This window comes from Lynx rufus, unplaced genomic scaffold (assembly GCF_022079265.1).
Source record: "Lynx rufus isolate CCGP_SWC_20201006 ecotype Redwood Valley unplaced genomic scaffold, mLynRuf1.p SCAF_23, whole genome shotgun sequence".
In the NCBI taxonomy this organism is placed as follows: domain Eukaryota; kingdom Metazoa; phylum Chordata; class Mammalia; order Carnivora; family Felidae; genus Lynx; species Lynx rufus.
In genome coordinates this window covers 920,327-948,158 of record NW_025814838.1, presented here as the reverse complement: position 1 = coordinate 948,158, position 27,832 = coordinate 920,327, and the positions used below count along the sequence as shown (strand labels likewise).

General features: G+C 44.2%; 1 protein-coding gene across 3 annotated transcripts; it reads left to right on the top strand.

Moving 5' to 3' along the window:
• Positions 1 to 12,907: 12,907 nt before the first annotated feature.
• FUS (FUS RNA binding protein) lies at positions 12,908 to 23,248 on the top strand. Of its 3 annotated transcripts, none has more exons than XM_047087303.1 (15): positions 12,908 to 12,984; positions 14,525 to 14,549; positions 14,643 to 14,794; positions 15,472 to 15,613; positions 15,813 to 16,003; positions 16,201 to 16,408; positions 18,012 to 18,046; positions 19,515 to 19,547; positions 20,315 to 20,418; positions 20,822 to 20,951; positions 21,700 to 21,801; positions 21,936 to 22,059; positions 22,390 to 22,490; positions 22,614 to 22,761; positions 23,046 to 23,248. In XM_047087303.1, exons 1-15 carry the CDS (start codon positions 12,972 to 12,974, stop codon positions 23,083 to 23,085), a joined length of 1,548 nt encoding a protein of 515 aa, XP_046943259.1. In that variant the 5' UTR covers positions 12,908 to 12,971; the 3' UTR covers positions 23,086 to 23,248. The 3 variants fall into 3 exon arrangements, with proteins under 3 accessions (XP_046943259.1, XP_046943260.1, XP_046943258.1); XM_047087304.1 differs by having other exon boundaries at positions 15,469 to 15,613; positions 15,813 to 15,979; XM_047087302.1 differs by having other exon boundaries at positions 15,469 to 15,613.
• The last annotated feature ends 4,584 nt before the right edge of the window (positions 23,249 to 27,832 follow it).

Here is a 27,832-nt window from a genome sequence, read left to right as displayed (position 1 = left end):
GGCTCAGTCAGTTAAGCAGGTGTCCCACTCTTGATTTCAGCTCAGGTCATGATCTCATGGTTGTGAGAGCCCTGCGTTAGGCTCTGAGCTGACAGCATGGAGCCTGCTTGGGATTCTCTCTCTTCTTCTCTCTCTGCCTCCCTCCCCTCCAATAAAAAAAAATAAAATCTAAAAAAAGATTATCAATAAATAAAACAAAAATCTCTAAAGTTTGAAAAAGAAAAAAGCTGAATGTGCTTGACAGAACAAGATATTCACTGGGAGTGATGCTGAGAGGGAGAGGTCAGGAGTTTTGAGTATTATAAAGGAGTTTTGATGGTAACATGCTGATTAAGAATTAAAAATCAAGGGGTGCCTGGATAGTTCAGTTAGTTTAGCTTTTGACTTCACTCAGGTCGTGATCTCGAGTTTGTGGGTTTGAGCCCTACGTCGGGCTCTGTGCTGACAGATCAGAGCATGTAGCCCGCTTCAGATTCTGTGTCAATCTCTCTGTCTCTCCCCTGCTTGTATTCTGTCCCCCCCCTCTCAAAAAATAAAATAAAACGTTAAAAAAATTTTTTTAAAAAATGAACACTTTGGATAGAATGGAATGAGTCCATAGGTCTGACCCAACTGGTTAAAACAAGTCCCATTGTCATTGGCTAGGAAGGAGTCTTCAGTTTGTTCCCATAAGGGTCTGGCATCCAGGAGTCACTCAAAGTCCACACCTGTTTATTAGCTTCAGCTGGTTAGAACCAGTTGTGATGAAATACAATATTCAGTTTTTCTATCTCTTAGACAAGTGTTTCTCTAAATGGAGATTTTCTCTTTTAAGAGATACACCTCTGGCATCAGTGGTGCCTGGACTGGCTCAGTAGAGCTTGCGACTTTGTCTTGGGTCATGAGTTCAACCCTCACATGGAGGGCAGAGTTTACTTAAAAAAAAAAAAAAGAGGGGCGTCTGGGTGGCTGAGTTGGTTGAATACCCGACTCTTGATTTCGGCTCAGGTCATGATCTTCCAGTCATGACATCAAGCCTTGAGTCAGGCTCCACACTGACTATGAAGCCTGCTTAAGATTCTCTGTCTCTCTCAGGAGCACCTGGGTGGCTCAGTCAGTTGAACATCTGACTTCAGCTCAGGTCATGATCTTGCAATTCATGAGTTCGAGCCCCGTGTTGGGCTCTGTGCTGACAGCTCAGAGCCTGGAGTCTGCTTTGGATTCTGTGTCTTCCTCTCTCTCTGCCCCTCCGCCACTTAGGCTCTGTCTCTCTCTCATTCAAGAATAAATAAACATTAAAAAAAAATTTTAAGATTCTCTCTCTCTCTCTTTCTCTCTGCCCCTCCCCCACTGATTTGTGTACTCTCTCTCTCTCTCTCAAAAAAAGTCTGTCAAAAAAAAGAGATACTTGGCACACCTGGGTGCCTCAGTTGGTTATGTATCTGACTTCGGCTCAGGTCATAATCTTGTGGTCCTTGAGTTCAAGCCCTGGGTCAGGCTCTGTGCTGACAGCTCAGAACCTGGAGCCTGCTTCAGATTCTGTGTCTCCCTCTCTCTCTCTGTCTCAAAAATAAATAAACGTTAAAAAACTTTTTTTTTAATAATAATAAAGAAAGAGATATCTTAGGTACCTTAAGTATGTTTCCTGCCTATTTCAACGTACTATTTGTGATTGCCATTGTGAGGGCAGACCAAAACAAAAAAGGGGGGATGATGGTGATAGCCATTCCTCTCCTTCTTTCTTGCTAACCAGACTCCAATTTTGTTCAGCCATTGGGTGGGCAGCAATATGTTCATGGATGTAGGTCCCCTACCCTCTGCCCAGGAGTGCATGATAATGGTGCTGAGGCTGTTTGGGTTAACACTGCTCCTCTTTACCAGCAATTGGTCAAATTCTGACCCACAGAAAGTCTGTTGGGGCTTCTGAGAAAGACTCTGTTTCCTTATTGGAAAGAAAAAATATTTTCAAGGAGAAAGGATCATTTTCACATGATACGATTGTACTTCCCAGCCCCTCCTTGTGGTTGAGGAGAGCCATGTGACTACTTCTGGCCAATGAATTGTGAATGGAAATGAATGTACAACTACTGGGCCAAAGCTTTAATCCTGAGACCTTCTGGTGCTAGCTTTTTCACCATTGCTCCAATAACCAGCAACGTTCCACTTTGGTCCCTGAATGAGGATGATACAGAGCAGAGCCCTCAGTGGACATGCACATAAGCAAAAAAGTAAACTTATGTGTGTAAAACTACTGAGATTCTGGGCTTGTTTATTGAGATAGCATAATAATCTAGTTCAGCAGTTGTCAAAGTGAGGTCTGGGGACCTCTGTGGGTTTCCAAACCCTATCAGAGGGCCTGTGAGATCAAAACTATTTTCATAATAATACTAAGAGGTCATTTGCCTTTTTCACTTTCTGAAGTTTTCCAGAGACTACATAACATGTAATGATAATTTAAAAAGTATCAATTTCTGGGGTGCCTGGGTGGGTCAGTCCATTAAGCATCTGACTTCGGCTCAGGTCATGATCTTGCTGCTCAAGGGTTCGAGCCGCATCCAGTGTTAGGCTCTATGCTGACAACTTGGAGCCTGGAGTCTGTGTCTCCTCTCTCTGCCCCTCCCCTGCTCACGCTGTCTCTCTCTCTCAAAAATAAATAAACGTTAAAAATTTAAAAAAATATATCAATTTCGAATACAGTAATTGTAGATAGAGGTAACCTATGCAAAGGAAAGCTTTTGGCTAAGTTGGCTAAGCATCCGACTTCATTAAAAAAATTTTTTTTTAATGTTTATATTTGAAAGAGAGAGACAGAGACAGAGCATGAGTAGGGGAGGGGCTGAGAGAGAGACACACACAGAATCCAAAGCAGACTCTAGGCTCTGAGTTGTCAGCACAGAGCCCGATGTGGGGCTTGAACCCACAGACTGTGAGATCATGATCTGAGCCAAAGTCAGCTGACTGCGCCACCTAGGCACCCCTGAGCGTCCAGCTTCAGCTTAGGTCATGATCTCTCGGTTCATGGGTTCGAGCCCCGCATCGGGCTCTGTGCTGATAGCTCAGAGCCTAGAGCCTGTTTCGGATTCTGTCTCTCTCTCTCTCTCTCTCTCTCTGCCCCTCCCCCATGTGCACTCTGTCTTTCTCTCTCTCTCAAAAATAAATAAACATTAAAAGATTAAAAAAGAAAAAAGAAAAGCTTTTTGGGTGTCCTTTCTTTTTTCTCCCTTTTCCTACTTTCTTTTTTAAAAATGCTTATTTTATTTATTTTTGAGAGAGAGAGCACGCGCATGAGCCCTAGCACACGTGCACAAATGGGGGAGGGGCAGAGAGAGAGTTAGAGAATCCCAGGCAGGCTCCACACTATCACCATAGAGCCAGACACGGGGCTGCATCTCATGAAGATTGAGATCATGACCTGAGCTGAAATCAAAAGTCAGATGGTCAATGGACTGAGCCCCCCGGGTGCCCCTTCCTTTTTCCCTACTTTGTTTTCATGAATATATACATTTTCCCCAAATATTTGTTTTATGACATGTATTATCACACAAAAGTATATGTTTAAATTACTGTGCTATCCAGACCTTTGTATTTTATCCGGGGGGAGCATGATTGCACATCCCACTTGGAGTCTGAAGTACTAATATAGTTTACATACAGAGTGGATGGCCAGCATATCTGTTGAAACAGTGCAACGGTCCCTGTAATTAGCACATCCTGAAACAGCCCCTGCAGCGTGTGGGTCCCAGCGGTGCTCCCAGCCAGCAATGTCAAACACTTACAGCCATAGGGTCCCCAGCATGCCAGCTGGAACCCACACTGTTGCAACCTATTTTTGTATTTTCCAATGTATAAAATCATAGGCTCTCCATGTTACAGGAAGTTTCCTTATTGTTCCTTTCCCTGTGTTAGGAGCGAAAAGCTTACATCCTTGTGTTTTATTTTACCATTTCTGTGTAAAGATTCTCCAGGTTTCACCCACTTTTCAAACATGTTTTGTCTTTAGGTCTGTGCCCATTTGCTCTCTGGATTCTTTTTTTTTTCTATTATTTAAAAAAAATTTTTTTAAACGTTTATTTATTTTTGAGACAGAGAGAGACAGAGCATGAACAGGGGAGGAGCAGAGAGAGAGGGAGACACAGAATCTGAAACAGGCTTCAGGCTCTGAGCTGTCAGCACAGAGCCCGACGCGGGGCTTGAACTCAAGGACCGTGAGATCATGACCTGAGCCGAAGTCGGACGCTTAACCGACCAAACCACCCAGGCGCCCCTGGATTCTTTTTGAGAGAGACAGTGTTTCCAGGGTACAGAGATTAAAGATTAAAGGTTTTATTACTCAGACATTTTAGAGGGTAAAGTAAAAGTCTGAATTATTGAGAATTACTAGGGAAAGCAGGTCCTGCACATCTATTTGCTTTTGGTAATAATTAAATAGCTTAGACCAAAGCTGAAACAAAGTTATCTTCAGGGAGTGCTTGGCTGGCTCAGTCAGTAGAACTCAGTAGAACTCTTTCTTTCTTTCTTTCTTTCTTTCTTTCTTTCTTTCTTTCTTTCTTTCTTTCTTTCATGTTTATTTATTTTTGACAGAGAGCTAGCAGGGGAGGGACACAGAGAGAGAGGGAGACAGAGGATCCGAAGTGGGCTCTGCGCTAATAGCAGAGAGCCCAATGCAGGGCTCGAAGTCATGAACCTTAGATCATGACCTGAGCTGAAGTCAGATGCTTAACCCACTGAGCCACTGAGGCACCTCTACTTGAACCATTTCAATGTAAATACTACTTGTTTGTCTTAGGCCAGTAAAAGGAAGTTCTGAAATATGAAAACCTTGGTGAATCACAAATCCATAATTCCCCTGAATTTAGATATATTTTGATACGGTTATCACAAATTTCTACACAACTTTGGTACTGGTCCAGAGGGTTTTGCCTATTGTCATAGAAAAGTATCAAATAACAATTATATTGGGCAGGACTATGTTATTTTTCCCTGTGGACTAAAACAAACCATGTCTGCATCTCCAATTTTATACTCAGTGGTGGTTTGGCTTTGGGGATGATGTCTTTCCTCTATCACAGAGAAGAAACGCATCTTCGCTAGAAATTACTAAGGCCAAATTTACCCATAAAATTGCCTTATTTCAGTAAGGATCATCAGGTAAGAAAATGTCCAAAATGAGAAGCAAATCTTCCAGTTTTATTATGCTATGTTTTTCAGACTTCTTTTTTCTTTTCTTTTTTTAAAGTTTACTTATTTATTGAGAGAGAGAGAGAGAGAGAGAGAGAGAAGCAGAGAAAGAGGGAGAGAGAGAGAATCCCAAGCAGGCTCCATGCTGTCAGCACAGAGCCCAACGCAGGGCTCAGTCTCCAGAATCCATGAGATCATGACCCGAGCAAAAATCAAGAGTCAGATGCTCAACCAACTTAGCCATCCAGGCACCCCTCTTTTTTTTTGATTTGAGAGAGAGAGAGAGGGAGAGTGTGAGCAGAGGAGAGGGGCAGAGGCAGAGAATGAGAGAATTCTATGCAGGCTCCATGCTCAGCACAGAGGGATACTCAGGGCTCCATCCCCCAACCCTGGGATCATGATCTGAGCCAAAATCGAGTTGGGTGCTCAACTGACTAAGCCATCCAGGTGCCCCCGGGCTTCTCTGTTTTTTAATTAACTAATTACTTTTTTTAAAAGTTTATTCATTTACTTTGAGAGAGAGAGAGAGAGAGAGAGAGAGCATGTGAGCAGGGTAGGAACAGAGAGAGACAGGGAGAGAGAATCCCACACAGGTTCTGCACTGTCAGCAACAGAGTCTGATGCAAGGCTTGAACTCTTGAACCATGAGATCATGACCTGAGCCAAAAGCAAGTTTTGAACGTTTAACTGACTGAGCCTCCCGGGCACCACTCTTTTTTTTTTTTTTTCAAACAAAACTTTTGTAAGTTATTTCATATGAAACTTTTACTAAAGAAAGGAGTTGCTAAATTCTCTGGTTTCTAATCAGCTAAAAGGCAGGAGTCTTAGGACAAAATTCTTTTTTTAAATTATTTTTTATTTTTGTAATGTTTTATTTAATTTTGAGAGAGAGATAGAGTGTGAACGGGGGAGGGGCAGAGAGAGAGAGGGAGACACAGAAGCCGAAGCAGGCTCCAGGCTCTGAGCTGTCAGCACAGAGGCTGATGCGGGGCTTGAATTCGTGAACTGTGAGATCGTGACCTGAGCTAAAGTCTGATACTTAGTTGACTGAGCCACCCATGCGTCCTAGTACAAAATTCTTAGAAATAACAACAACGGAAAAACAACTGTTTAGTTGGGAACAGAAAAAGCAGTCATGGAAATGACCAGGGATGTCCTTCTAGGTGTGTACGTGTGTCTGTCTGTGCCTTCTTGGTGTGTGTAGCCTTTTCAGGCTCATCTTGGTGGCCTACCAGATTTCAAAGATTTAGTAGAGGAAAAAAATAATGTAAACTATCTCACTAATTTGTTTTACTTTTTATTTTTATTCATTTTTAAGTTTATTTACGAGAGATAGAGAAAGAGAGAGAGAGAGAGAGAGAGAGAGAGAGAGAGAACGAGTGGGGGAGGGGCAGAGAGAGAGGGAGACACAGAATCCGAAGCAGGCTCCAGGCTCTGAGCTGTCAGCACAGACCCCGATGCTGAGTTCGAACCCATGAACCTTGAGATTATGATCTGAGTTGAAGTTGGATGCTTAACAACTGAGCCACCCAGGTGCCCCTCGTTTTACTTCTTAAAATATTACTCCTAAAAAATTTAGAGTACATAGGTGGATCATACTGCTCTAGATAGTTCTCTTGAGACAACAGTTTACAGAAAAAAAAGTTTCCTATGTGTAATTTTCCTTTTAATTGCCCCACAGAAAGTCAGAACTCTTACACCTTTCTGTCAAAATATGCAACTGAATCTAAAGTATATATATTTTTGGCGTGTGAGGGTTTAAATCTTCTTTGCATGAACAAGTCAAGCATAAACAAGTTTTGTCAGATTCTTTTGCATATTTGTCTGGCAGTCCCAATTTCTTCTGCTCTACCCTCTCCCTTTTCCTTTGTCTTTAGAGCTGAAGACCCTAAGGGCCCTGGGGCCTCAAAAAAAGCAATGATGCAGGAATGCTACCAGAGCCTTTTATGTTACATTTTTCATGAGCCAGGTACCAGAATTTGGGTACGCCCAATTTGTTCCCTTGGGACATCTACCCCATTTGGAAGTGATTGTGGCACAAAGACGGGACAGTTTCCCACTGTCCCCAGGCTCCTCATCCCGTGCCTGTTCAATTTCCTCGCCCTGCCTCCTGGGAGGCCTTGCCCTTTGTGTTCAGACCCAGTGACCTGTGTGGCCCTTTTCCAGCTGGTGCAAGCAGCTTTTCTCTTAGTGCAGCCCAATTATCTGCCTGGTATTTACTTTCCCAGTTCTGTTTACCATGAAAACCTCTTCTAGAGACACAAAACCTGAGTGGGCCCCATAGGGGCACTTCCTGTCCTGCCCAAGGAAATAATAAAATAGTTATTTCTTTCTGGAAGCTGTACATCTTGAAGGAGGGTGAGAGAGAAAAGGATGTTTATTCATGCCTATTATGTTCCAGATGAAGTTACAGGTGATTTGCAAATGGAAATATCATTTGATATTCACAACTGATCTACAAGGTCACTTTCTTCTATTCCTGTTTTGAGTGGTATGAAGTAAGAGTCTTTTTATGCCTCAAGGCCTCTGCTTGGGATGGTATGGATTTTGTCCTACAGAAAAGCTAATTGGGGCAGAGTGAAATTCAGCTCCTGGCTGGGGCGCTTGGCTGGCTTAGTCAGTAGAGCGTGCAACTCTTGATATCAGGATTGTGAGTTTGAGTCCCAAATTGGGAGTAGAGATTACTTACAAAGGGAAAAAAATTTTTTTTAATTAAAAAAAAAAAAAAAAAAAGGAAAGAAACTTAGCTCCTGCTCCTTTCCCCAAGGCTTCAGCCCTGCATTTGTCACATTGGCCTAGAGGAAGGAATGAGTTTCTCTACTTAGCACTGCAGGCTGGAAGGGGCCCAGGTCTGGTCTACAGCCCTAACACTATCCCTCCACACTGTTCCTCAGGCTCAGTGAACACTCCTGAGGGACATTTTCAGTTCTTCCTTCTGGATCTTGTAGACAGGGACCCAGCCAAAGTGCAAGGCCAGGACAAGAATTCAGTCAAGTTGTCTCCTCCCTCCTTCCTCTGTTCTCGCTGGATTTAGGCTGATAAACTCCAAGCTGAAATGTCATCACCTCAGGGAAGGATAACCCATTATATTCTACTCAATGCAAAACTAATCACCCCTCTCATCCTAATGGTCCCATTCTGTAAAATCCTTTTACCATCTTTGCTGTGCTGCTCTGTAAAAGTCAATTTCTTTTTTGTAATTTCTTTTTTGAATTGATCAATATACATTCATAGTAAGAAATTAAAATATAAAAGAGGATCCAGGAAAAAGTGAGTTTCCTTTAAACACTTCATATATAAAAAAAAATAAAGAAATGGGGCACCTGGGTGGCTCAGTTGGTTCTGACTTCCAGCTCTGGTCATGATCTTGTGGTTTGTGACTTTGAGCCCCATGTGGGGCTCTGTGCTGACAGCTAGGAGCCTGGAGCCAGCTTCCAATTCTGTGTCTCCCTCTCTCTCTCTGCTCCTCCTCCTCCCCCGCTCTGTCTCTTTCAAAAATAAATAAACATTAAAAAATAAAAAAAAAATAGGGGGTCCTGGGTGGCTCAGTTGTTTAAGTGTCCAACTTCGGCTCAGGTCATGATCTCATGGTTCGTGGGTTCAAGCCCTGCATTGGGCTTTGTGGTGATAGCTCAGAGCCTAGAGCCTGCTTTGGATTCTGTGTCTCCCTCTCTCTCTCTGCTCCTTCCCCGCTCACGCTTTGTCTCTCTGTCTCTCTCAAAAATAAGTAAACATTAAAAATTTTTTTAATTAAAAAAATAAAATTATAAAATAAAAAATAAAGACAAATGAAATTATTCCTGGTACACATGCCATGCAGATTTTCCTTTTCAAATTACCTTTGATATGGGTTCTAGAAGTTCCTTTGTAGGTTTGATACTTTTTACTACAGAAAAAATCGAGGGCTGTGCCCTAGGCTTTCCCACAAACTCCTACTAATTTAAGCCCTTTTGGTTCAACACCCTTCATCCACCCCATTGGAAGGTCAGTGTGACTCTGGAGTAAGACAAAGGGAAGTCCATCACTCATTCATTCATTAATTCTACAACTATTTACCAAGCACCTACAGTTTTCCAGGCACTGTTCTGGATACATTAGTGTGCAAAACAGATGAAGCAATTTGGTAACAAAACTAATATTTAATAATGATAATTTTATTTATCTTATTCTTCACAATAAAAGGTTGATGTGAGGATTGCATCTTGCAGATGAGCAAATAGGAACAGAAACGTCCAAAGCTATGCCCAGGGCTATACAGAAGGTAGCAAAGCCAGAAAGCCAGGTCACCTGGTCATAGTTCCTGCTCTTAACTTTTATGCTTCAGCAAACATGGTTAAAGCACTGCATAATATGTACTGAGCATGTGGCAGACTTGAGAGAGGAAGATGAAGAAGATCCAGTCCCTGAATCACAGAACTCCAATCAACATATTTCTTCCTTTTTTTTTTTTAAAAAATTTTAATGTTTTATTTATTTATTTATTTATTTATTTATTTATTTATTTATTTATAGAGCATGAGCAGGGAAGGGGCAGAAAGAGAGGGAGACAGAATCCAAAGGAGGCTTTGCACTGTCAGCATAAGGCCCGATGTAGGGCTCGAACCCATGAATCGTGAGATCATATCTCAAGCTGAAGTCGGATGCTCAACCAACTGAGCCACCCAGACACCCCCTGATCAACATATTTCTTCCTTTTTTTAATGTGTATTTATTTTTGAGAGAGACAGAGACAGAATGCAAGTGGGTTAGGGGCAGAGAGAGAGGGAGACACAGAATCAGAAGCAGGCTCCAGGCTCTGAGCTGTCAGCCCAGAGCCTGACGCGGGCTTGAGCTCATGAGCCATGGGATCACGACCTGAGCCGAAGTCAGACGCTCAACCAACTGAGCCACCCAGGCGCCCCAACATATTTCTTAAAAACATCTTTGTGGGGGCACCTGGATGGCTCAATCGGTTGAGCTACTATGATTTGTTGTCTATAGACACCATATTGAGAAAAATGCTAAATGCCAATTGGAGGTTAGTAAAAAAAAAAAAAAAGTAATATTTTTCTGTCCAAATTTGTTATTCCCTGGATGCTATTTTCAAACCCCTAGTGGGGACTCCAGGTTAAAAACTAGGTCTAGACAATCTTATCCACATTATGCCTTCAGCTCCCGGATGTGTATGTCCAGCCATGACCCTCTCAAGTTCCATGTGTGTCTCTTAATCATCTCCTGTCCAATTTTGTCAAGCAGATGCATCACACAAGATTGGAGACAGCAACCATTTGTGGGAAGTTCAGATATTCTGGCCAGCATAGTATCTCAAGCTTTTGGTCTGTCACAAGTAGCTCTTATGGAGGTTATAACATCCCTAGTATAATTTACGTCAATGGCATGAGGTGACAGCACTGGAATTTATTTCTACCGGAAAAGGTCTCTGTGGTGTCATTGGACCTTTGGACTGCTATGTGTTATTGGCTAGGAAGCATCCAGGCTTGATTTTGACTCTATCAGAAATGTGGTAACTGCCTATGACATTTTTTTTTTTTTTTCAACGTTTATTTATTTTTGGGACAGAGAGAGACAGAGCATGAACGGGGGAGGGGCAGAGAGAGAGGGAGACACAGAATCGGAAACAGGCTCCAGGCTCTGAGCCATCAGCCCAGAGCCCGACGCGGGGCTCGAACTCACGGACCGCGAGATCGTGACCTGGCTGAAGTCGGACGCTTAACCGACTGCGCCACCCAGGCGCCCCGCCTATGACATTTTTTTTTTCTGCTTAAAGTAAAGTGGATTATGTCATCTGCAACAAAGAACTCCCAATTTATACCACTGTCATTACAGGATGGTCTATATATCAAAATATTATAAGTCATCTAAGTACCTATCCATAGGGAATCTGGTCATCTTTATTATATGGCAAGGTTTCTCAATCTCAGCACTATTGGCATCTTGGGCCTTGTTGTGGCAGAACTACTCTGCATATTGTAGGGATATTTAGCAGCATTCCTGGCCTCTACCCATATTTTTAAAGTGTTTTACTTTTTTCTCCCCCCCCATTTTTTAACAGTTAATTTACATATTTTGAGAAAGAGAGAGAAAGAGCATGCATGTGTGCATGCTAGAGAGAGAGCAGGGAAGGGTCAGAGAGAGAGGGAGAGAGGGAGAGAAAATCCCAAGCACTCCGGCTCAAACTCACAAACTGTGAGCTCATGACCTGAGCCAAAATCAAGAGTTGCTTAACTAACTGAGCCACCTAGGTGCCCCTCTATCTTATTTACTTATAGAGCATGTGGGGGCTGGGGAGAGTGCAGAAGGAGAGAGAGAATCCCAAGTAGGCTCCTCCCCGTCAGCTCAGAGCCCCACACCGGCTGGATCCCACCAACCATGAGATCACAACCTGAGCTGAAATCAAGAGTTGAATGCTTAACAGACTGAGCCACCCAGGCGCCCCTGTCTTGTTTTATTTAATACTTTAAAATTTACTTCTTTAGGCAAGGCTGCTTAAAATTCAAATTGCAAGTTAATTTGAATTTCACTTTTTGTCCTTGTACTCACAGGGAGTGAACAGGCTTCAGAGCACTGCAAAGTGTTCATTTAACCAACTAAAGCAGTGTTTTGTGGCTACAAAGACCTCTGCTCCAATCAGGTTAAACCTTTAGCCACTCTATAATCTGTATTGCACTTGGTCTTAGTCTCCTTTCTTGTCTATAAAATGGAGACACCTTTACCTTCTTCATAAGATTGTGATGGAAAAGCAGTTGATTACACTTTTTTTTTTTTTAAGATTTTATTTTTAAATAATCTGTACACCAATATGGGGCTGGAACTCACAACCCTAAGATCAAGAGTCGCAGGCTCCACCAACTGAGCCAGCCAGGCGCCCCTGATTGTACATTTTGAAACCACTTAAGCTCTATCTAAATATCAGTTATTACTGGATATTCCCATTGGTTCCTTGCTAGGGCTTCAAGAAAATAAAAAGCTCCGTATCAGTAGAAGGCTGGGAGACCGGAAACTAATCCCAACGCTCTCTGAGGTCCAGAGGGCCTGGGCTTTCTGGTCCTACCGCTAGTCAAGGGCAAAACCCTGAGGGTTTGGTGGGGTACCAGTGCTGGACCAGATTAGGACAACTCTATTCCTTCTTTCAGGTCAGCCGTCACAATCCACAAATCCTAGCAAGGACTAAGGAAATGCGACCCCGAAAGACGATGAAATCGAGATACAGGAAGGGAGAGGTTCGGTGTGTGTTTCGGGGGAGGAATGTTTGAGCCAGAGAAGGTTAGCGCCGGAGTTACCAAGCTCCTGGGGCAGTGGATGGGCTATAGAGCGCAAGAGCTTGCCATCCTGAGTGAAAGTGGGGCCCAGTGAAATGGGCCAGCCAGAAGAATTTCGGTTCCCGCCCCACGACTCCCGGCTTTGACTACAGTTGCGTCCGCAGACGCCCTAGGCCCCTTGCCCCGCCCCCAGAGGGTAATCAGACCGTATCATTATACCTTTATAGGGGTGAAGGTGGATAGTGGGCTAGTTCCACAGGGCGAGTCGAAGTGCTTTGCCAGAAAAAATAGGATTATATACGTTATTTGCAAGTTTCTTAGTTAATATGCCTCTCCTCTGTCTGTTCGGGCTCTTTATACTCCCTGAAGATTGGTAGGAATCCGGCCACGCTCCCCCCTTTCTTTCCAGCATTTGGTACATTCCTCCGCGGTACGTAGGCGGGGAGGACTACATAAGCCTCGACGCAGGAGGCGGGGCTGCTCAGTCCTCGAGGCGTCGGTTCTCTGTGGTGTTGGAATCTTGTTGCTTGTCGGCCTGTGCGCGCGTGCGCGGACATGGCCTCAAACGGTATGTAAGGGCGGGAGGCGGCGGTGGCGCGCCGGCGTGGGGCTTCGTTCCCTCCAGTTGGGCTTTTGTTTTTCGGTGGGACCCGGGCGACGATCGCATGTAGGGTCTTCTCGCACCACTGTGGCGGGAAGCAGCGAGAGGGGTGGAAGGGGGAGGCCGATGTCGCCATTTTGTTTCGCTCCTCTGGCGCCTTGTGCGGGGCAGGGGATTTTCCCTTCGTAGTCCCTTTACTTGAGGTGAGATTTGAGAGGGACGTTTTTTGGTGATTTGAAACGTGAGACACAGATGGAAATGCTCGGTCCTCGAAGCTTTTTTTCCTCTCATTCCCAGCCCCGAGCTCGGCCCCGCTTTGTCGCAGTGCTGCATCCGGGCATTCAGTGCGCGCACGCGCTCTGCTGGCCCCTCCCCCCTTTTTCGCGGCGCGAACCCCCTCCCGCCTCGTGTTAGCCCTGCTTTTTGTCGCGATACCCTCCGCTGGAGACTCCGCGGCGCGCGTCCGGTGTGGGCCTCGCCCCCGGGGTCCCTTGGGAAGGGGCGGGACCGCCGGGTTCCCGCCTCGGTTGCCACGCGGCCGGAGGCGGAGGCTGGGGATCGGGGCAGTGCGCCCGCTTAACGGTTTGGGGGAAGGCCTGGGGAGGGGTCGTCTAACGGACTTGGGACCTGGCCGAGGGTTTTCCCGCCTAAATTTCCGCTTTCTATGGTGGGAACCAAAGGAATGACTGCTTGAGGCCACACCCTCTCCCGGTACTTTACCCTTTTCCTGCGGGGGAAGCGGCCTCGTTTCCTGTACTGAGGAGACGAGTTGATCTGCGCGTTCGGTGTGGCGGTTTAAAAGCGCTTTCGCTGTCTTTGGTTTTCGACTCTCCTCACAGCCCCGAGGAAAGCAAGGTAGATGAAAAAACCGAATCGGAGCCACGGGACTGGGGACTTGGGTACCCAGATTGGGCTCCCAGGGAGAACTCTGATGATCTCTGTCATTTGGGGTCAAAGCGTTCTCTTGGTTACCTGGTTTTCCTCTAAGAGCCAACTTTGCCATTCTCCAAAATTGGGCAAAGGGTGAAGCTTGGCCTTGGTCGAGAGAGTGGGGAGGCCCATCCTGATCATTGCTGTCTCCCGCTTGCGTTAAAACCTGTCCCACTTAGGTAGATCTGTGACTTTAGTTTGACTACTGGTGATCCCTTCCTCTTAGAGTGGGTATGAATAAAACGTGTGTAGGTTTGTGCAGTTCCTGGCATCAGTTGAATTTGCAGAAAATTGTAGTGTTCCACCAAGATTCTGGTTTATTCCAGTAGTCAAGACTTAGTGGTGTCTGTAAAGATTTGCTTTTTTTTCCCCCTTTCTTTTCTTTATTGTAAGTAAACTTGATTATGACCTGCCACCTTGTCCTTCCGCTCAACTAGTGTTTCATGAGGGAATTTCTGCCTTTTTCCAAACATAGTTGATATTATCTGGAGGCCCTAGGGCTTGAGTTAAGAGATTTAATTCCTTTCCACTCCTGTAGGGATGGCTGAGGTAATGTAACTATATTTTTCTTTTGCAGACTATACCCAACAAGCAACCCAAAGGTGAGTGTCATTTCAGGGCTTTCAGGAGTTTGTACAGGGGCAGGGGAGGCTAAGGTATCTTTTCCTGATTGCAGTGTTTTTCTTTTTCTCCAGCTATGGGGCGTACCCCACCCAGCCTGGGCAGGGCTATTCCCAGCAGAGCAATCAGCCCTATGGACAGCAGAGTTACAGTGGTTATGGCCAGTCAGACACTTCAGGCTATGGCCAGAGCAGCTATGGTTCTTCTTATGGACAGACCCAGAACAGTGAGTCTCTTTGAGTGGGTTACCCTGCCTCTTCCTGCTCTTTTTGAATGTTGCTTTTCTTAAACTTATGTGGTGCTCTAATGTTGGAATTGTCATATGTTTTTTTTCCCTTAACCAGTCTGTAACCCTTAAAACATTTTGGAGTCCGAATCTTTTCTTCTTTCTTTTCTGTTTTTCTTTCTTGGAGTCTGAATCTTTATTCAGAGTCCAGTCTTTTCAAACAAATACTAGTTTGTAATTCTGGTTTCTTTTTTTCACTTATTTTTCTGTTCATGGTCTACTTTTCCCTGTTTTCCCTCAGCACGACAGTGAAATGTGGGGGTGAGGATTTCCTAAAGGGAGAAAGTTTTAGGCTTTTCATACAGGGAGAAAATATTAAAAACACTGTTAATGAATAGGGATCTCTTGGGTTGTGGGTTGTGATTAGTAGTGGTCCTGGAAACTGGCTTTGGGGTAGGTGGGATGAGATGGGAACTCTGAAGCTGGTAGAAGTTAGAGTTATAAGCCTTAGGGTAGAAGGGGAAGGGCATCTTTGATTTAAAAGATTTGCAAGCAGCTTCTAAGAGGCTGACTTTTCAAGTATGGGTAGCATTAAGTGGTACATAATGATTCTTCAACCTATTACCTGTCTTTTTTCTGATAGTATTTGTGACTTCCTTTCTTTTCCTTGTTAGCAGGCTATGGCACTCAGTCAGCTCCCCAAGGATATGGCTCAACTGGTGGCTATGGCAGTAGCCAGAGTTCTCAGTCATCTTATGGGCAACAGTCCTCTTATCCTGGCTATGGCCAGCAGCCAGCTCCTAGCAGCACCTCGGGAAGGTAAGGTGTTTGGGGAGGGGGAGGCCTGGAATATGGTTAGGTGTGAATTGATAAGAATTCATTTCTCCCTAGGAGCAACTAGGAGTAATGTCGGGGGGAGGAGTCTTTGTAACGGGGGTGGGTACAGGGAATGGAATGTGCCAAAAATGAAGTTTTGGACATACTGGCATTATGATTCTGTTTTTTTCTTTCTCCTTAGTTACGGTGGTGGTTCTCAGAGCAGCAGCTATGGGCAGCCCCAAAGTGGGGGCTATGGCCAGCAGTCTGGCTATGGTGGACAGCAGCAAGGCTATGGACAGCAGCAAAGCTCCTATAATCCCCCTCAAGGCTATGGACAGCAGAACCAGTACAACAGTAGCACTGGAGGTGGTGGTGGAGGGGGTGGTGGAGGTGAGGTGTCTTCAGTTTTGTCTCATGCCTGTTTTCTGTAGAGACTTCTGTTCTACCGTTTGGCCCCTTATCCTAAAAGGTTCTTAACATTTTGTTTTCTTGTTCCTTAGCTGTCTTTTTATTTCCGTTGTCTAAGTGTTGGCACTGTTTTTTCCCACTTCAGTTTTTTCTTTAAAAAATTCTTTCACTTCTGACAGGTAACTATGGCCAAGATCAGTCCTCCATGAGTGGAGGCGGCGGCGGTTATGGCGGTCAGGACCAGAGTGGTGGTGGCGGTGGCTACGGGGGAGGCCAGCAGGACCGTGGGGGCCGCGGCCGGGGCGGTGGCGGTGGTTACAACCGCAGCAGTGGTGGCTATGAACCCAGAGGTCGTGGAGGTGGCCGTGGAGGCAGAGGCGGCATGGGGTAGGTGTTCTTGTGAGCCAGGGAGTAACATCTCTTGGGGACTGTGGAGGGTTGCATGAATATCCCTTGAAGCCCAGTTCCTTAGTGCATGATTAGTTTTATTCTAGGGATTTGTGAGGGCTTGGAGTTGGGGACACTGATGGTTTCTTCATACATCCCCATTTTTTGGTGAGAATTTGGGAGGCTGAACTCTCACCCACACCTTTGAATAGAGATTTGAGTACTGACGTTTTATTTTCAAAGAAAAAGGAAAAAATACGTGGGTGTATATGGACTGGAGTCATTGATATCCTAGGCAAGAAACATGGAAGTAAAGTCTTCTTTGCAAGGGAAACCGATGATCCCACTCCTGGTAGTAGGGAAACTTGTTAAATGTATTCCCATGTGTCCTCTAAAGGAGTTGTTAATGCTTAACCTGATGACTTTAGCTTCCAGGAATTGGCTACTCTTCCCGCATTTTGTAGTTATTTGAATCCATGCGCTTGATGGCAGTAATTTGACTGGCAGTAATGATTCTGTGTGTGACTTGGTTTATGGAGCTGTCTGAAGTGTGCAGACCTTTTGGACAAAATACGCTTGACAGTGGTATCCCATCTATTTGCTCCACTGTCCCCCTCCTCCTGCTACTTGTCCAGCTGGACCTTCTCTTTCTTCCCCTTCCCGCTGTAGTTGAAGTATAAAACCTTAGATTTGATGTTAAAGCATTGGTCAAATCTGTTGGTAAATATGTTTGAAGGACCTTCCTCTGTCTCCCTTTGAAAAGGGGAGGAATGTCAGTGTGTTAACTCCTTTTTTGGAAAAGTAGGGTTTTTAAATGAGAGTTTGCGTGTGGTAAGTATTCAGAGGTGGGTGGGGGCAATCTCAAAAACCTTACAAAAATAAGGAAAACACTGTTGTGTGCGTGTGTTTAATGCAAAACTTTGAAAAGAAAAACAACTGTTATGTGACTGTTAACTTGCTCTGCATTTTATGTGCCACAGGTATGAAAGGTGACATTGCAAAATACTCCGCTCTTCTCGCAGTGTAGAAGGGGTGACCCCGGGGGTGGGGGGAGATCAAAAACAGCTCAGTAGTTAGGATAGGGCTTAGCGAAGTTTGTCTTGCTTTAAGGGGAAATTGCCTTTGGTTTTGACTTTTTATGGAATGGGGTTGGGTCTGCTTGCTGCTTTCAAAGCAAAAACCACAAAAATGTGTTCAGGGCTACCCCAGCCTGGTGTGAAATGTCTTCTGGGTGAATTGGGGGGTAGGGTTTTTAAACGAACTACTGGGTTGTCAACCACTCGCGACAAGAGGAAAAAACATCTGCTACATCGGAAGAACGACCAAGGAAAATGGGTCATTTTTTTTTTTTCCAGAGGAAATAGATACATAACCTTTTAAAGCAAAATCCTTAAAAACTGTGTCTGAGAAATTGCACACGAGTGTGTGACATGCTCAAAGGTCAGACAAGGGGTGGTCAGGAAGGGGAATGGATTTTAGTAGCCACTTGTATCTTTTTCCCAAAACACCAACTCACGTTTGGGGAATGTTAAACAAAATCAAAAAACGCCCTTTTGTAGCCGTTGGAAGCTTCATGTCCTTTCTTCTAACTTGTCTTCTCCAGCGGAAGTGACCGTGGTGGCTTCAATAAATTTGGTGGTAAGTGAACAGAGTTTCCAAAATTCCCAAATCCCAGCAATGCTTTGTCTGATTGTTCATTTGCAGATGTCTTAGCGTGTTTTAAATGTCAAAGGTATTGGAAGTGTCCAGAACCACCTCCAGAAAGGGGTGGGGTAGAATGCCACCTGCTGCCAGATGGGTGCTAACCTGGAGGCAGGCGGGGTAAGACTCAGCAGTCATCTGGTGCCAAATTGGTTTGACCCAGGTTAATAAGAGGTGTTTAGTAGGCCTCTGACAGGACTGTTGCCACACCTGGCACTTAGTGACCACCGTTATGTGAAACTGGAGAGTGTGTGCTGGAACACGTGGTGCCAACTTGGCTTTAGGATCCTTTTGATCAGTGTGTCCAAGGCTAGTGTGTGTGTGTAACAATCTCCAAATGTTTTAATTCTGGAAGGGGGATGTGAAATATTGCCCTGCCCTGAAGACGGTGAAGTTGGTATATGTTTATATATTAAATACTGAATGGTGTCAATGCATTTCTACATATATGTACTTAAACTCAATTCAGATGAGCAAATAGAAACTAGCTCTGGGAAGGAAGGTGTGGACTACTACAAGAAAGGTTGGGAGCATGTGTGGCTCATGGGAAATAACCAGGTCTTAACAGCACAAACTGAATTCATGGAAAAATGGCAAATTTGAGAAGTCTCCCAGTAAGCTGGAACTTTTCTGGTTTGGTTAACTAACAAAAGGTTTCTTGATTTGTCTCAACATTTAAAGCCAAAGGCTTGGGTTCATGATTTAGGTGTCATTGAGTGTGGGTACAATATTTATATATGGTGAATTCAGATAAACTTTGGTCAAAGATGGTCTCTGGAAAAAAAATAGAGGCTGCATTATGGAAATAAGATTTCTGGTCTGTTCCCTGGGACATGCTTTAAAAATACAATAGCTGTTATGTATGTTTTTTTATCTTCATGTGGTTGGGGAAACAACATGGTTTTAAGAATGGTTTTCTAAAGATGAAATTAAAAATTGTTCCACAAGGGATAAGTGTCTTTGGTGTTAAAGTTTGGAGAAACTGGATGAATGCATATCACATTGCTGGTGGTGAGCCCATTTCTCTCTGGTGTGAGAGAACAGGGCCAAGCTATGAGTTGGTTTTGTTAACTGCAATGGGTCTCATTCCTGGCCCCCCCCAGTCTGTGCTGAGGACATTTCCCAGCCTGAGCTGGGGGAGGCAGAATTTTCTGAAGTGTGGAGTTGTCCCTGTGGGGACTCAAGTTACATACAGATCTTATGTATGTGTGTCTTCCCCAGCCCTGTCTAGGGTTTTCTCTGGGTAGGTAACCCAGGACAGGGTTTGGATGAGGCTGTGAGCACTTAACCTGATAATTTTGCAAGAGTTTGGATTGGTGTTAATTTTGTTCCTTGTCTGTCTCTCCCTGTTGACTAACAGCCTCTCTTTCCTTGTTTGTTTTTTTTTTTTTTCATGTCACTTAAGGCCCTCGGGACCAAGGATCACGTCATGACTCTGGTGAGTCCACAGTTGGCATGAAGGAATGGCTAATGTGGTGTCAGAACTTTTATTGGTTGTTCTTCGATACTTAAAGGAGTCTGAAAAAGGTCGGGTAGAGAAGAAGGAAAATGAAGGGAATTTAGGCATAGTTGTAGTTAGCAGTTATCTGTAAATAAATGAGCATATATCAGAAATACTTTCATGAGTGGTTTAATTCCCCAGCAATTTAGTGGGTCTGGGGGGAGCCTGATAATCTGCATTTCCAATAAGTCTGAGGAGATGGTGATGCATCTGTGTGTAGATCATACTCTGGTACTGCTGATTTAAAGCAGTGGTTTTTACATATGTGGATCATGACTAAATTAGTAAATGAAAAGACCCATAAAGGGAAGGATTTAGTCTCTGTTGGCTGTGTGTTGGATTGTAGTGTAAAAAAGGTTTTTTACTTTGAAAATGGACAAACACTGTATACTTTGTAACCTTGGGCAGTAAACTCCTGAGCCCTGATTTCTTTAATGCCTATTAACATGTTTCAAAGGATAGTTGTAAAACTAAATTTGTGAAATGGCTAGCATATAGGCACTCAAATACTAGAAGGGAGGTAGGTAGACTTCTGTCTTTTGTCTGACCTTAAATCAGATTGGTTTCTTTAGGATTTTTTTTCTTTGAGAGCTTAATAACAAGTATTAAAGTTGGGTTAAGAGTCACTGTCACCTTTTTTTTTTTTTTTTTTTTTACCTTTGCTAGTGTTCTCCATATTCACATTGCTTTTTTTGTTCAAGCAGAACAGGATAATTCAGACAACAACACCATCTTCGTGCAAGGCTTGGGCGAAAATGTTACAATTGAGTCTGTGGCTGATTACTTCAAGCAGATTGGTATTATTAAGGTACTGTGGAGCATAGTAGTGCTGTCTTTTCTGTCAGTGTTGGAAGTTTTTGGATTTTACACGTTAGTAAAAATAAAAGTCTTAATGGTTGCCAGCTTAATTTTTTGAGGAAAAAACATTAGCTGTTGCCATTTTCTGAAATAATACATCTTCACGCAGAAAGGCACAATTGAAAAAAGAGGGGGAGTGTCCTAAACTTTCGAATTTGCAGTTTATAATCTTTCAGTATTGAAGTGAGACATAATTGTAGTCAGTGACTTTAATTCAAGTTACATGATATAGGAAATTGTAACTGGGAAGAGAGGAGCTGAAATATGGTTATGATCAGCCTCAGATTCTTGAAGAAAGGTGGAAGGTGGGTAATGCTGTCTTGTAAGATGTTATCTCATGTTGCTTTTTTCAGACAAATAAGAAAACAGGACAGCCCATGATTAATCTGTACACAGACAGAGAAACAGGCAAGCTGAAGGGAGAGGCAACGGTATCATTTGATGACCCACCTTCTGCTAAAGCAGCTATTGACTGGTTTGATGGTATGTATGAGGAGGCTGGTGGAGTGTGTGGGATAGGACAGCTAGCCTTGGGAGATAAGTTACATTTTAATGTTTCCTTTTATATCTTCAATGCTGTTTTTTTTTTCTTGTAATGTTTATTTGTTTTTGAGAGGGTGAGTGGGGGGACGGGTAGAGAGAAGGGGACAGAAGATCTGAAGCTGGTTCTGTGCTGATAGCAAGCAGTGAGTCCAGTGTGGGGCTTGAAGTAATAATGAACCTTGAGATCATGACCTGAGCTGAAGTTGGATGCTCAACTGACTGAGCCACCCACGTGCCCCATGTCTTCAATGCTTTTTACCTGGTGCTTTAGTATATATACGGTTGACTCTTCAACATTCTGGGGATTTAGGACTGCTGACCTTTTGTGCAATTACAAATCTACGTATAACTTTACTTCCCCAAAACTTAATTATCAGTTGCCTACTGTTGACTGGAAGCCTTACTGATAAGTTGATAAACACATATTTTGTACGTTATGTGTTACTAAGACAAGTGTAAAGAGAAAATACATTCAATGTACTGTACTGTGTTTATTAAAGAAATACATGTATAAGTGGGTCTGTGCAGTTCTGACCCATGTTCAAGGGTAAACTGTAGTATTTGGCTTCTGTCTCATCTGATGATAAACCTTTTTTAGGAAGGTGTAGAATCTTTTGATTGTACCAAACTTGCTTTTGGATTCATAGGTCTTAATAAAAAGTCCCATTTTAAACCTTTATTTCTTCAGGTAAAGAATTCTCCGGGAATCCCATTAAGGTATCATTTGCTACTCGGCGAGCAGACTTCAATCGGGGTGGTGGCAATGGTCGTGGAGGCCGAGGGCGAGGAGGTGAGGAGCTACTCCCTGCTGGTGGTATAAAGAGATGGGTAGAGTGGAGAGGATGGTAAGGGCTTGCATAGGAAAAGAAAGTTAGGTTAATGAAACTTGGAAGGGGAGCAGACTCCTACTTTTATCTACACTAGGACCCATGGGCCGTGGAGGCTATGGAGGTGGTGGTAGTGGTGGCGGTGGCCGGGGAGGATTCCCCAGTGGAGGTGGTGGTGGCGGTGGACAGCAGCGAGCTGGTGACTGGAAGTGTCCTAATCCGTGAGTGACTTTTTCCCTCAGTCCTGTTAAATGTGTGTCTTTTGATACTATGGCAGAGTTGGATATTTTCTGGACAAATGTCAAGGGTACAGTGATGGGGACAGAATTTGGTTGAGAGCTTACCTAATTAAGGTTGTTATAGTGGGAAAGATACTGCACTGGATTTAGTAATCTGTACTTTCTCTTCCTGGTTCTGTTCCTGAGAAGACTTTTTGCTTTTCTGAGGCCTCTGTTTCCTCGCTGTATCTCTAAAGTCACTAGAATCTTTTCCTAATTCTTGGGTCTTGTTTACTCCCACTTTTCCAAACTAATTGTTTGTCTTTTTCTCAGTATATGTGAGAACATGAACTTCTCTTGGAGGAATGAATGCAACCAGTGTAAGGCCCCTAAACCAGATGGCCCAGGAGGAGGACCAGGAGGCTCTCATATGGGTAAGAAGGGGCAGAACTGGTAATAAGGAGTTGGGATCACAGGGCCCTTAATTTTAAGCAGGGAGGTTAGAGGGAAGGTAGGGATTTGGGGGTGTATGATCTATCCTATTTCTTTTGTCCTAGGGGGTAACTATGGAGACGATCGTCGTGGTGGCAGAGGAGGCTATGATCGGGGCGGCTACCGAGGCCGAGGCGGGGACCGTGGGGGCTTCCGAGGGGGCCGGGGTGGTGGGGACAGAGGTGGCTTTGGCCCTGGCAAGATGGACTCCAGGTAAGACTCTTAAAAAGTAATTGAAGGGAGGTCATATGATAGGAAGGTTTCATTTTGAGAGCTAGATTGGAAAGCTGAGATTATAACCATAGTGGGGGTATGGAAGGAGAGCAGGAGGATTATATTATCTTGGAGAACGAATCTCTAGACCCACATTTATTTATACTCTATACTTGTAGAGAAGAGACCTCTCTTGGTGGTAGGTAGCAGGGACAGATAGGATTTTGGGGGTTGGATGGGTGAGAGGTTGGTAATTCAGACCTAATGGATACTCTTTCTTGCAGGGGTGAGCACAGACAGGATCGCAGGGAGAGGCCGTATTAGCGTGGCTCCTGAGGTTCTGCAACAGCTTTTCTTCTTGTACCCAGTGTTACCCTCATTATTTTGTAACCTTCCAACTCCTGATCACTCATGGGTTTTTTGTGTCGGACTATGTAATTGTAACCATACCTCTGGTTCCCATTAAAAACCATCATTTTAGTTAAAATTTTTTCCTTCCTCCTCTTCACTCTACTGGAGGATTGATACCTGCCTGGGTCAAGAATGTGGGGAGTTTTTCTCTTTCAGATCATCCTGCTTAGCAGGAACTGGAATAATCTGTTCCTGTTTAGCAGGAACTGGAATAAAGTGTGTGATACTTAGTCCAGGGGAGAAAAAGTTAAGTGGCATCCTTGAAAGTAGAGATTCAAACTTTACTGTCATGGCAAAAGTTGGATGTATAAATGGGATAAGTGAAACTTGTGATGTCATGACTGTGGCCCCAAAATATGTCCCACTATGTGGGGGTTTTTCTTTTACCACCTCATACCACATTTATTTATGTGTTGGTCTTGGTTTACTAGTCTATCCGTTTTACCCTTTTTAAGGACTTTTGGCTCTGTTGACACTTTTCTTTTTTTTTTTTTTTTTTTAAATTTTTTTTTTTAACGTTTATTTATTTTTGAGACAGAGAGAGACAGAGCATGAACGGGGGAGGGTCAGAGAGAGAGGGAGACACAGAATCTGAAACAGGCTCCAGGCTCTGAGCTGTCAGCACAGAGCCCGATGCGGGGCTCGAACTCATAGACCGTGAGATCATGACCTGAGCCGAAGTCGGACGCTTAACCGACCAAGCCACCCAGGCGCCCCTGTTGACACTTTTCTAAGGTGGGCTCAAACAAATTAGATTGGTTTTGGGGGCAGTATTCAAAGTAACCATGAAGGAGAGCACATAGCCAGCCAAATTGGGTCTTTTGTAGGAAGGAGTGTGTACCTGCTTATGTCAGAGCTTCTGTGGCCTCACTCACTCTATAGGCAGATGATGATGTGCATGGGGTTATGTGGCTCTCAGAATCAGAACATGGTAGAGCCAAGATTGAGGCCTAGTTCTTGGAACTTCATTTTCATTTCTTAGCATTTTCATTCTGAAATCATTGTTCTCAAGGGGATAAACTAAAGCTTTTTTGTTTGCTTAGGTCTTAGGAGGATGCTAAATTTGAGGGAAGAGGGAAGGGAACAAGTTGATGGTAAGAGGGAAGGTTAGCTGGGAAAGGAAGGTAGAAGTAGCTCCTTATTATATTTTCAAGGTGAGTGGGGCCTCCCCCACCCTAGTTTTCCTGAAGGTGGGGCTTGGGTAGATAGGAGACACGGTGTCACTTTTGTATCCTGCCTGCACTTAGAGGGCTAAGGTCTTGGGTATTTTGAGATTTTAGGCTTGAACCTTAATGACTGGTGGAATTGGTGGTGGAAAGCCCTCCCTTTTCCAGGGGGTGTGTTGGAGATAAGAAAGGAGTAGGGGCAATGAGTTGAAACCTTAGACAGTTCTCAACTTTACCGTATGCATTTCCTGACCCCTCAAACCCTTTGTTTTCTGTGTTTTTTTTGAAAAACTTTTTAATGTTTACTTTTGAGAGAGACAGAGTGTGAATGGGGGGAGGGGCAGAGAGAGAGAGACAGAGACAGAATCTGAAGCAGGCTCCAGGCTCTGAGCTGTCAGCCCAGAACCTGACACGGGGCTCGAACTCACCAACCGCTAGATTGTGACCTGAGCCGAAGTGGTACACTTAACTTGCACCACCCAGGTGCATCTCCATTTTTTTCAACTCTCAAATGGGAGTTTAGAAAACTTGCCTGTACCTGCCAAGGAGTTGGTGAGTATGAATTTTAGTTAATATAGGGCAGAAAATCACAGCCAGTAGAAAAAGGTATATTGCTGTCAGAAACACAGCTTGTGGAGTTCCAGGGACTCTTAGTTTGGAAGTGTTTTCCTCTTTGTTGAGAGTTGTCGAGTGTGCTCAAGGCCTTCTCTATAGAAGGTTGCTTCACCAAATTTCCAAGACAGGGAAGTGGTGGCCTTGGAAGTAATAAATAATTGCTTTACTCTCCCTACTGAGTGGGGGGTGCTCAGTAACCAAGAGTAGGTTGAGATTGGCTGAGGTTCTCCCAGGCAATCCTTTGGCTTGACTGTGGAATTTGGTACATGTGAGAAGCCTTCATTTTAGAGCCAAGGATGTGGTAGTTCTCTTTGGTGTGATTGGGCTGCCTTTACTATTTCTTTGATCTGTTTTTTGAATCTGCTTAAGTGATTGATTTGAATACTCTTATTCCAAAGGAAGAAAAAAAAAGACTGATTCATGTTTCTAAAAAGTTTGTTTCTGCTTCAACTACTAGGGTTCTGGTGTTAGGGTTCAGTTGTGGTTCCTTGATCCTGCTGCAAGGGGTGAAGGAGGTTGGAGTTTTTTGTGAACTTGATTACTGACTGGGTCTGCTAGTATTACTATCTTATAATCCTTTATTAGTATTTTTTAAAAATGCTACATGGGGCACCTGGGTGGCTCAGTTGGTTAAGCTGACTAAAGCTCACATCATGATCTCATGGTTCGTGAGTTTGAGCCCTGCATCGGGCTCTGTGCTGACAGCTCAGAGCCTAGAGCCTGCTTCGGATTCTGTGTCTCCCTCTCTCTTTGCCCTTCCATGTTCACGCTCTCTCAAAAATAAACATTAAAGTTTCATTTCATTTGTTTTTGTGAGAGAGGTCGGAGAGGGGCAGAAAGAGGGAGACGGGATCCGATGTGGGGCTGGAGCTTATGAACTGTGAGATCAGGACCTGAGTCGAAGTCGGAAGCTTAAACCGACAGAGCCACCCAGGTCTTCTATCCTTTAAAGGGCTTTAGCGATTGGCATTGCTCTTAAAGGAAATAGGGTCCCAGGTGTCTCAGATGTCTGGTTAGTAGGTAGATCCAGTTTGGAGGCTTTCCCAGGACAATGGATGAAGATGGAAATAGCAGAGAGAATGTTGGTTCTGAACATCTTGTTCTTTTTTTCAGCTTATTTTGAGAGAAAGTATGTGGGGGTAGGGGCAAGGGCAGAGAGAGGAGAGAGGACTCCAAGCAGGCTCTGCAGTGTCCTGTGGGGCTCAGAGCCACAAACCCTGAGATCATGACCTGAGCTGAAATCAAGGGTCTGGTGCTAAACCGACTGAGCCACCCAGCTGCCCCCTGAGCAGCTTGTTCTGATTGCAAGTGCATTGGTGAGAAGATGAGACCCATGGGGTTTTGGAATTTGGACCTTCTGTTCTTTGCTGCATTCCCTTGTAAAAGTATGGCCAGCAATAGCTAGTCATGTTTGGTGAGGATTTTTTTTTTTTTTTAATGTTTATTTATTTTGAGACAGACACCGCATGAACGGGGGAGGGGCAGAGAGAGAGGGAGACACAGAATCAGAAGCAGGCTCCAGGCTCCGAGCCATCAGCCCAGAGCCCGACGCGGGGCTCGAACTCGCGGACCGCGAGATCGTGACCTGAGCTGAAGTCGGACGCTCAACCGACTGAGCCACCCAGGCGCCCCATGGTGAGGATTTTAGACTAGTCCTTTTTTTTTCTCCTAAAGAATACATACTGAAGTATTGAAAACAATCTGTCTGGAAGCAGGTGTCTGGCAGTTTTTGGATTGAGATTGGGGCAGGCTAACTAGGAAGGAAGGGAGAAGGGTAGGTGGTGAGTGGGGAAAGGTGTGCTGCAGATCTGTTTGCTGCCTTTTGATTTAGTTCTGCGTTAGTCTTCTGAGGTATTTTTTGCCATCATATGCTGCATCTGTCCAGGTTTGAGTACCTTTGGCATGGGGTGAAGTCATCGATGGGTAGGTAGACCGGGAATTAAGGTCTAGGGTGCAACCCTATGAGACAACACATTACATCTTTTTTTTTTTTTTTTTCAACGTTTATTTATTTTTGGGACAGAGAGAGACAGAGCATGAACGGGGGAGGGGCAGAGAGAGAGGGAGACACAGAATCGGAAGCAGGCTCCAGGCTCTGAGCCATCAGCCCAGAGCCTGACGCGGGGCTCGAACTCACGGACCGCGAGATCGTGACCTGGCTGAAGTCGGACGCTTAACCGACTGCACCACCCAGGCGCCCCAACACATTACATCTTTATGCATGTTTCTTCCCAGCCCACTCCATTCTGTTGTCCCTTGATCATCCATCATGGGTTTTGTCACCAGATCTCACTTCCACACTAGTCTGCAAGGGAGGCTAGACTCAAGTGTGAGCTGTGAGGTCTTATCTGCAACCATTCCTGCCCCAGTTTTCCAGAACTCAAATTGTTTCCTACCTTGGAGCCCTCAGTACTTAGCCTTTTTCCTTTCATCTTTATTATTAAAAAAAATTTTTTTTAATGTTTATTTTGAGAGAGAGGAAGAGAGAATCTGCTGTCTGTGCAGAGCCTGATGCAGGGCTCCATCTCATGAATTTGGAGATCATGACAACTGAAATCAAGAGTCAGACGTTTAACTGAGCCAGCCAGGTGCCCCCGCTCATCTTTAGTTTTTATTTTGAAATACTTAAAATTTTTAAAAAATGTTTATTTTTGAGAGGCGGGATGGGCAGAGAGAGGGAGACACAGAATCTGAAGCAGGCTCCAGGCTCCAAGCTGTCAGCACAGAGCCTGACGTGAGGCTTGAACTCATAAACTGTGAGATCATGACCTGAACCGAAGTTGGACGCTTAACCAACTGAACCACCCAGGCGCCCCTTATTTTGAAATACTTTTAGACTTAGAATTACTTATTAAGTTTATTAAAATCATCTGTTTTAC